The sequence below is a fragment of the Melanaphis sacchari genome, unplaced genomic scaffold, assembly GCF_002803265.2.
Source record: "Melanaphis sacchari strain LSU unplaced genomic scaffold, SCAv2.0 Contig249_pilon_pilon, whole genome shotgun sequence".
Classification (NCBI taxonomy): Eukaryota; Metazoa; Arthropoda; class Insecta; order Hemiptera; family Aphididae; genus Melanaphis; species Melanaphis sacchari.
Genome location: NW_020271124.1, coordinates 1 through 10,482, shown reverse-complemented (window position 1 = coordinate 10,482; position 10,482 = coordinate 1). Strand labels below are relative to the sequence as shown.

The window sequence follows — 10,482 nt, the reverse complement described above, 5'->3', positions numbered from 1 at the left end:
TTTTCTGCCCATTATTCTGGTGGAAGTAATCATTAATTTTCAATGTAATTCTTCAAAATATAGTCGCTGATCAAAGATCTTAAAACATCGTTGGGGCGAATACTTATAAGTTCAGTGAATGTTTAATTTACTTCATGACATGCAAGGTAAGGAAAAGCGAAAAATTGCTTCAACGACTTTCGGATTTCACATTTAAATCCATATATCTTTCTCTCAAACCAGATTAAAAAATAACTATATAATATTATTACATTTTGTAATGAAAATTGTAGGACTCGACGTGTGAGTTAACTAACTATTCTTGTTATATATTTTGTAATTCTACTATTATTTTTTTTTAAATAATTCAATTATATTTATGAATAAACATAAATAATAATTATTAACAATGACCACACTCGTCGAGTGCCAGTCAATGTCTAGTTTTGGAAAAAAAGTTTTATCGTTGTTAGTATTGACCTAAAACTTTATCACTTCAAAACACAATCGACAGAAACTGATTTAAATTCCTTTTTAATACATTTGAATGTGTGTGAAGAGTGTAGACACTATCAATGTTATTGTAATTATTATTTCTAGGATTTGAGGTAAATGATTATCAGTTACGGTCAATGGTTTTCAATGACAATATAATATTTTATGCGACGATTCACGATTACCTTACCTTTTCATTAACACGATTCCACACAAAACTAATTTGCGACGTTGTCGATTGTATTATAAAAATTATTTTTAACATAAAAATGGTTGATATTCATATTAAATATAAGTCATATTATAACATTATTTTGGTTTTTCCACATACACTAGCTTATCTAAATAGTATACGGTTTATTACATATATGTTCTATCTGGACTCATCAGTTATCTGTTCTATATTAATTCGTATTTATGTACATATTACAATCCGTAATATTGCGTGTTTTACTGTTGTCTTATAATTTGTAAATTTAAAATTTAAAATGAATAATTTAAAAAATTTAGAAATTCGCCTCATATTGTTTGAGAAAAATAATCGCAGAAAATTGCACTTAAAGTTTTTAGATTTTTAGTTCGTACTTACATGACACGCATTTTAAACTTACTTAGCAACTGAAAAAGTAAAAAAAAAGTTGCAAATGCAACAACATTCGCACCATGATAATAATAAAACAGTTAACTGTAAAAATTTATCGTGTAATAAGTACAGGTAAATTTGGCGCAAATAGGCGATCGGAAAAAGTAGCTTTTTTATTTTTGCGCAAATGGGCTATACCTAAAACGATTACCTTCTTTTACCCATTTGGTAATTCCCAAAAGGATAGATTGCAGGTGGCTGGAAACCCGCGGGCCGCCGTGTCGCACAATATGTATTAATTACTCCACTAAAACGCAACATTTTTGAAAATCCTTTCTTATTGCACGGTGAAAATATGAAAAGAACCTCTATTCCAAATTTCAAGTACGTACGTTGAATACTTTTTGAGATACAGCAATCAGTGAGTCATTGGTATTTGGATTTTATATGTTTAGATTTGTTAATTTTAGTTATTATTTATAATTATCAAACTTTATAGCAATGTTTATATCTCTGTGTAAAAATTAATTACTTGCATAAACATTTATAAAAAATAAACTTTTAAGTTTGCAAATTTTTTTTTATGAGATTTATTTTTATTGTTTTAAAATTGATAACCATTTAATGTAAAATACAATTTTTCATGTTATCCGTATTATACTTAGAAGTGATCATGATACTAATTCTGAAGAAGAGGCAACTGATTCCGAGATAGACAAGGCATCTGAAAATGTCAATAATTTTTACGTAGGAAAAAATGGGATAATAAAGTGGTGTAAAAAAATCCTCAAGTTAATGTTCGTACACGTGCACACAATACTATAACCCATCTTCCTGATCCTAGAAGAGAAGCACGAGGAAATAAATCCCCAATTGAAATTTTTAATTTATTTATTGATAATAATATTATTAGAATTATAACGCACTGTACAAATATTTATATTGAAACAATCCGTGACAAATTTCAGCGAAGTAGAGACGCATGACTTACAGACGTTACAGAAATTAGAGCCTTTATTAGACTATTATATCAAATAGGATCCTTTAGGTGCTCTCGTAAAAATATACATCAACTGTGGGATAATTCGAAATGCAATGGAATGGAGTCATATGTTACTTGACGATGAATGAAAAGAGATTTCATTTTCTTGTAAGATGTTTGAGGTCCATGTCGCTAGCCCCCCCCCCCCCATTTTGAATTTTGAATTCAAACCCAAGGCGATCGTTTGTTAGTGCACGTTAATGCTTTAAATCTCGTCGTTAGTGCTTTTTCCTTTTCAAAGCTAATCGCATTTCCTACAGGGGGGTGCTGATTATGTATTAATTTGAGTCCAGCCACCAAATTTTTCTCTAAAAATCTTGAATATAATGAGGCAAAGATGATCCTTAGGTGCATTCCAAATAAATCTTGTTGTTTTGAGGTTTAATAATTTTTATCTAAGTTTTAAATTTTTACAATTATTACGTAAAAAAAAAAAAAAATGTATTTTTTTCTAGTTACAGATTTATGCTTTATTCCACTAATAGCTTTATGGCTCAACTTAAATTAATTTCTACATAATATGATTTTCTAATATGGAAAAATACCGTTAATATCTTTTAGACCAGTAATAGTCAATAGATAAAACTGAAAATCTTCTTGTATAAATTCTAAAAAACTTACCTTGGTACCTTACTACTTATATAACTTAAATTATAATTATTTTGTATACATTTAATACTTATGAAATTAGTATGAGTTACCTATGAAATTTTATACTTGTTTGAGTTAAGAAAAAAATTCATGACCAATAATACCTATACTTATAGGTTTTGTAGTTTTTCATATTATATACAGGAGATTAAATTAAAATATGTATACTGAATGGTAATAATCCTTGTATTTTTTTTTAATACTTTTCTTAAATTTTTGAAAAAAAAAATAAATAATAAAAATTTTAAAATACCTAGTTTTCTTAAATTAATTAATTTATAAATTAAGTTATATTGAATCAGTTAATTATTCAGACAATAAAAAATTATTCAAATAATTTTTAAACACAATGCTAATACAATATGCAAATCAGTATATGCGATTTCTTTTTTTTCTAGTTATTTCTTTAAACAGTTCTATATTTATTTCAGTTAGAGTATTTTTCTATTTATATCAAGTACAAAAAGATTTAGAAGTGTGAACTTAAAATACATTGCTAACTATTGTTTTAATATGTAAATGTTTTAATTACAAAAATACCAACTATATGGTATTTCAAATACAAAAAGATTTAAAATAAATAAATACATGTGGTTCGGTGAAATAAAAGTAATGTATAACTATAATTTTATATTTTGTATTTATATATTGTGTATTATATGATATATTGAGTTAGAAAATACCGTAATAATTAATTAATTTTAATTGATTAGTTTTTTAATATTTTTTTTTTTTAGAAAATTATAAAAAAAAAAAAAACACTTTTATAGATGATTTCTTTATAAGTTACGTGCCAGAAATTATGAACAATTACAAAATTTATTAATGCTTTTTAAGCACTTAATTAGTATGACGTTTCGGCCCTTTTCGGGGCTTATTTCGCACCCACCACACAAGGGGGACACTTATGTGATGACCTATGAGCCGTACCGCGCTGTGCCGTTTAGGACACGTCAATAGAGCACATAGGTTTTTTTTTATAATAATAAGAATAATAATAATAATAAAAAATATATGTCATATAGTAATAATGTATTCGAATAAAAATACGAGTTAGTGAGAATAATAATATGATAAAAATATTAAAAGAAGTGAATATAGGATAGTTGTTGGGTATATAGATATTACGACGCCATGCAGATTGGAGATGGTATGGTTTTGCTTCGGCCTTTCGCCCGCCGAGGGCCCATGACGGTTTGTTTTAGGGTGACCGCACACTGGTAAAGCAAAATTGACTGAAGAAATGTAAGTCATATTTAGTCATTTTGCTTTTAGTCATAATAAAGCATTGTTGTCGCACACTAGATAAAACATAGTTAGTCAAATCAAAGTATATCAAGTAGTCGTCAAAATGTCGTCCGATGAGGAGGACGTTGCTATTCCTATTTTATGGTTTCTTTTAAGAGAAATTGAACAGGAAGAAAATAAAAAAAAACTTTGGGTTCATCCTTTGAACTTAAAACGAACTGAAAACAATACAATTAAATGTTTTATTCATGAACTTCGAAATGACGAATGTAAATTTAGAAATTTTACACGAATGAGTACCGACACGTTTGATTATATTCTAGAAATACTTAACGATGAAATTCGAAAACCTGATACTAATTTCAGAAAAAGTATCACTCCAGAAGAGAAATTATTGGTGACATTGAGGTAAGTTAATAATACATTCTAAATAATTAGATATTAGATTCTGAGCGGAGCATAGCGAAATAATGTATTAATTTTACAATGATGTGTTTTTAAAAAAAAAATTCGTTTATACAATGATTTATCATTGAATTAAAATATAACATATCCATTACAACGACATGCTTGACAACTACTGAACAGTAGAGTGGTACCCACTTGTCCAACTTTTTTTACATTTTCATTTTTTCGCTCCACTTAGAATTTAAAATAGCAGGTAGTATAAAAATAATTCTTTTAGACTTGCGAATTCTCTTGAATGTATTACTTTTTATTGTTATAATATTATTATAATAAAATGAGTTAACACTTAATTATACTTAATTTTTAACAATACTAAAAATGATAATTTATTATAATGAAAAATCAACTGTATTAATGCAAAATATAAGAACTTGAACTATCCGACGAGGAAAAATCTGGAGAACTCGCAATGTACTGAATTGCATTAAATTGCTGCGGTTGTTGATTTGCATTTAACTGCTGATCTGGTGATAAATTAGGTATAATATTAGAATGTGGCGCATTATTGTATCTTGGCATTTCATACGACGTTTCTTGGCTGTCGAGAAGCTGATCAATGGTATTTAATACAATTTTTTTGAATTGACGTTGATTTTTATCATTTAATTTTAAAAAATCTGGAATAATACTTTTAAAAAAAGAAAGTTCGGGTGTATCCTCATTATTTTTTTTTGGTTGAGTTCTTGTCTTTAGAAATTCCAACATTGGTTCCACCACTCTTTCACTGGCTAACATTTTTCGGTTTGTTCTTGGTTTTTTAAATAATGGTTCATTACTAGATTTTTCATTTTCTGCATCTTCATTAACTATTGTTTGTGAAATCACTTCTTGTTCAACTGTTTCTAAATTTTGTTCAGCATCTGGCACTATAGGTTCTTCAACGAAACTATCGTTTTCTATGTTATCTATATGGGAACTATTCAAATTGCTTTCCATTTTTTTGTGTTGCAACACGTAATCAGAGAGAAACAACATATTATCAAACAAATACCATTTTCTTTTTCTTGATGATGCTCCGGACCCAGATGGCAATTTTTTTTGTTCACGCAGCTGCCTTGAAAATGAATTTCGAAGCGTGGTCCATTTTGCCTTGCATTCATTAGCTGTAATTAATCAACAAATTGGATATTAATTACAATACAAATTTGTATTTATATTTTGTTTTATTTAATTTTTTTTAAAACTAAATTTTTTTAATGTTTTTAGTTATTTGGCAACGGGAGAGCGTTTTCAACGTCTTCATTACCAATTTCGCCTAGGTGCTACGACAATAGGATTGATAACTAATGAAGTATGTATTGCTATATGGAAATTATTATCACCCATTTATTTGCCAACGCCTAGAGAAGAAGACTGGATAAAAATTTCAAATGAGTTCAATAAAATTTGGAATTTTCCTAATTGCACAGGAGCAATTGATGGTAAGCACATTGCTATTCAATGTCCACCATGTGCTGGTTCCGAGTATTTTAATTATAAAGGTTTTCACTCAATTGTGCTTCAAGCAGTGGTTGATGCTCACGCAAAATTTATAACAATCGATGTTGGGGATTATGGCCGGTCCAGTGACAGTGGAATATTTAAAGAATCTAGTTTTGGTAAAATGTTACTACACAATGAATTAAATTTGCCACCACCAAGAAAAATTCATAATGACATCAATGAAGAATATCCTTTTGTGTTTGTTGGGGATGAAGCATACCCTTTATTACCATGCCTGATGAGACCTTTTCCGCGTAGGAACTTAACAAATGAAAAACGTATTTTTAACTATCGACAGTCACGGGCAAGACGAATAGTAGAATGCGCATTTGGAATTATGGTTAAGAAATTTAAAGTGTTGGAAAACAAAATTGTGGTTGGCCCAGAAAAAGCTACCCAAATTGTAAAAGCTATTTGTGTATTACATAACTTAATTATGACGAGAGAGCAACATTGTATTGATATTCAAGAATTTATAAATTCTCAAGAACAGAATGATATAATTGAACAAGATATCAGTAGAATTAGATCTTCTAATAATAGATCTTCCATAGCAGCAATATCACTTCGAAATAAATTTACAGAATATTTTAATTCAAATAAAGGTTCTGTATCCTGGCAAAATATATACACTGTATAGTAAAATTATTAAATAATAAAGAATTGATCAATTAATAACTGTTTTAAGTACCTACTTAATTATTATATTATTATTACTATCGTGATTTATGTAGAGTAGAAAATAAAAAAATATAATAAAATAACATATTATAATAATTTTAATAATAACATAATATTTTAATAGAAATATAAAGACCTGGTATTTTTAGAATATCCGATATTTCTTTCCATAATTGCTCCTGTATGTTTCTGTTGCTATAATTTTTGTGTTTGTAATCATAAAGACACTGACGTTCTTGGACTAATGATATTAAATCTTCGATGTTCATTTCATGCTCAATCGACATTATAATCCTATTGAATAAAATAATGTGCAATCATAGATATTTTCACTGCTCGAAAAACTTTTTTTTGCCAGAATAAAGTAAAATAATGCTTATAAATATGCTAACATATTTTGAACTATTATAACTATTATATTATAGTTAAAATATTTAGTTTGTACAAATGTTATAGATATTTATATTTTTTTCACAAATTATTACTTAAAAATAAAGTAGATATAGTGTATAATGTATAATATATTATAATATATAATGTATAATTACCTTTATATTGTAGACGATTTTAGCATAAATAAATAATATTTGGCATAATTTTGATATAATTCTCCAGTGACTGCTTGATAATGACTAATGAAAATAGCGCACGTTCTATTTCAATAAAACAATATTAGTCATGACTGAAGACAAAAATGTTTTGTTTTGACTACACTTTATCAGTGTGCGTGTTTTCCATAAAATATAAAGGTTTTATTTTTGATTAGTCATAATAAAGCGACTTTAGTCGCTTTAAAGCAGTTTTGCTTTACCAGTGTGCGGTCACCCTTAGCCCATAATTTTGAAATGTTGATGGAAAAGTTGATTGAAGAGTTAAAATAGCACTGTAGTATACGTTTACAAGAGAAAAGTAAGAGAGTACCGTAGTGTACGTTTACAAGAGAAAAAAAATAAGAGAGTACCGTAGTGTACCTTTTACCAAGAGAACATAGAGTAGAGTGATTTACTTTTGTGCACCGCGATGGGTGCTGGAGCCAAAGGTAAGGCGTCGGCAGTGGTGGTGGTCCGCTGTGAGGACTTCGTGATCACCAGACACCGAAAACTGGTACAAGGGGGGTGGGAAGAGAGAGGAAAACATTTGCATATAATTGTCGAGAATGATTATATAACATTAAGATTGTAATAATTCGTTAATTGGGTTTTGATTTTTATTGTCAGAGAATATAAACTTTGATAGTAATTTAATATTAACTAGATGGTATTATAAAATAAGAACTCATGCAAAATTCCGTGATGTTACAATAGTAACTATCGAATTAGCAAACTATTTGAACTATAGTGGGTATATAACTTATCGAACTAATTTAGCTGTTGTTAATATTTTTACTACAGTTTATATTCTTTAAATGTTTTCTATATATATATATATATATATATAAGAGATTGATTGTATTTTATAATTTTACAATTAAGAACACAATTTTATTTATTTTAACATTTTGGTAAATGTTTAAAGATTTTCTCATGATATTATGCTTATAGTTGCATTTTAATATGATTTTAAATAGCCTATCTAGTTATTATAAACTATCACTGATATAATAAGTACAAAGGTTTTAGATGATTTTTTAGCTAATAGCAAAGATCCCAAGATACTTTGGATAATCGCAACAAAGATATAATATAGTCTTGTTTATCAAAGAATTTAATAATTGAAAGCCAAATTTAAAGTGATAAATATTATACAATGCTGTTCGCCTATATTATATTAAAATAGTTCACAGTGTCCCATCTGTCAAATGTAACCGATAACCAATACTTAATCAATATATAGGTACGTACATTTCAAATGCACGTTATACGATAATAATTTATTCGTAATAGTTGGCCAGATAAACTATTGTTATACAATGTCACTTGTGATAATACAATAGGTAAAGCTATACAGGTTAGTATGTATAAAGAACATAGACATACCAAACAATGTTGATAAACATTAAATCCATATTAAACATATACTATAGTTAATAGCTATATAATAACTTCTTGGTAAAAAAAAAGCAATGCATTGTCTACATCTTAGAGATAAGGGATAGGACAAAAAAATAATATAGGTACTCTAAGAATATTTTAAACTAATTTCAAATTATTATTTTCATTCCCGTATTTGACTTCATTCTGAAGAGACCAATACGGTACTACAAATTGTGTGTGTATATTTTTATATAAATCCATGTGTGTACAGTATTTAAGTTATAAATATTTTTCATCTACGACACATTAAAGGGTAAGTACCTAAATTACAATATTTTAATTATAATGTAACTATGTTAAATAATTAATGAATAATTAGTGAATATATTTTTTTAATCATTGAGTATAACGATAAATAATAATAAAATACATTATTACATATTTATTAAATAATGAAAATAAATTATTATCCAAAGAAAAATTTGTTATATATAATAATAAATTATTATAAAACAAAATGTATACTGCATTATATTTTATATTATACAAAATCAGTTTACAGGTTATTATTTATTTAAATTTTATTTTCTTTAATATAATTAGTTATTTCAAATTTTAATGTGTTTTATACCATTTAAGACATGTATAAAAAAAAAAAATACATAAAAATATTCAAAAAGTAAACAAAAATAAATAATTATAAATGGTTTTGTGCATTTTAATGAATCGTAAAAATACAAGGCTGGGAAAGTTAATGATTTTTTGTACTCAGTTAAGTTAAATAAATATTTTTTGTTTAATTAAATTAAAATTAATTTAATAGATTTTTAATATATATATATATATATTAAGTTTAAAGTAAAGTTAATACATTTTGTTGATTTAACTTCAAATAATAAGTTAAGTTTATTAAAAAAAAAAAAATTAAAATAAGTGAAAATCACTTGCATAGTAGGTATAATACATATTATGCAGATATTAATATCTATATAATTTAGTCTCATGTTAAAATGCATTACAATCACAGAACAAAAAAATCGAATAATAATCTATAAATATTTTTTATGAGCGTTTTATTTTTTTATAAAACTTATAATAATTCACAATTACAGTATTATAATAATAAAAAATTAATTACTTATAATATATAAATGTAATATTATTAATTATCCTAACTCCTAAGCTTATATATCGTTTCCGTTCAGAATCTTTTATTGTATTCAATGATACCTACCATTGCATTTATATTTAACACATCATTATAGCGACCTACCCTATGAGCGAATTTCACTAGACACCTACTATACAGCAGTTTTTGGTTTTTTTTTTTTAAATATATAATTAGGCATTATTTGATGTCCATAATCATTTACAATTGATATTAGTTTAGTACTACGTGTTTATTACTATAACACTGTATAATATATTATGAATTCAATTACTTGAATTAATAAAAATATTACTTGGATAATTATTGATCATGTTTATGTCTAATTTGTTATGATACATTGTTACCAAAGTCGTGCTATTATCAATTAATAATGAATAAAAACATTTTTAAAAATGAATTCAAATAATTTTAAACTATGGTTATTCGAATAAAATATTATTCAACTTAATTTCAAATATAGTTATTCGAATAATTTTTAGTTATTTTATTTGAGTAAAGATTTTTGACAATTAAAAAAAAAAAAATCCATTTATTAAAAATAATATAAAAATCCAGTCTCAGTACTACTACAGTCTAAATCTTTTAAATGTTAAATATAATAACTTGGTTATTTTGTCTTCAAATTAATAATAACTTTAATTATTCTATTAAATATTTCCAGAGCCGGCCCAAGATACGGGCGAACCGGGCAGTTGCCCGGGGCGCTACT

The 10,482-nt window shown here is 26.5% G+C and overlaps 1 protein-coding gene across 1 annotated transcript; it reads right to left on the bottom strand.

The window, feature by feature from the left end:
• Positions 1 to 4,817: 4,817 nt before the first annotated feature.
• Positions 4,818 to 6,916, bottom strand: LOC112594929. Its single transcript, XM_025339948.1, has 3 exons — positions 6,766 to 6,916; positions 5,096 to 5,569; positions 4,818 to 4,930 (listed from the first exon to the last, which is right to left on the bottom strand). The coding sequence occupies exons 1-3, from the start codon at positions 6,914 to 6,916 to the stop codon at positions 4,818 to 4,820; spliced, it is 738 nt and encodes a 245-aa protein (XP_025195733.1).
• Positions 6,917 to 10,482: the final 3,566 nt, after the last annotated feature.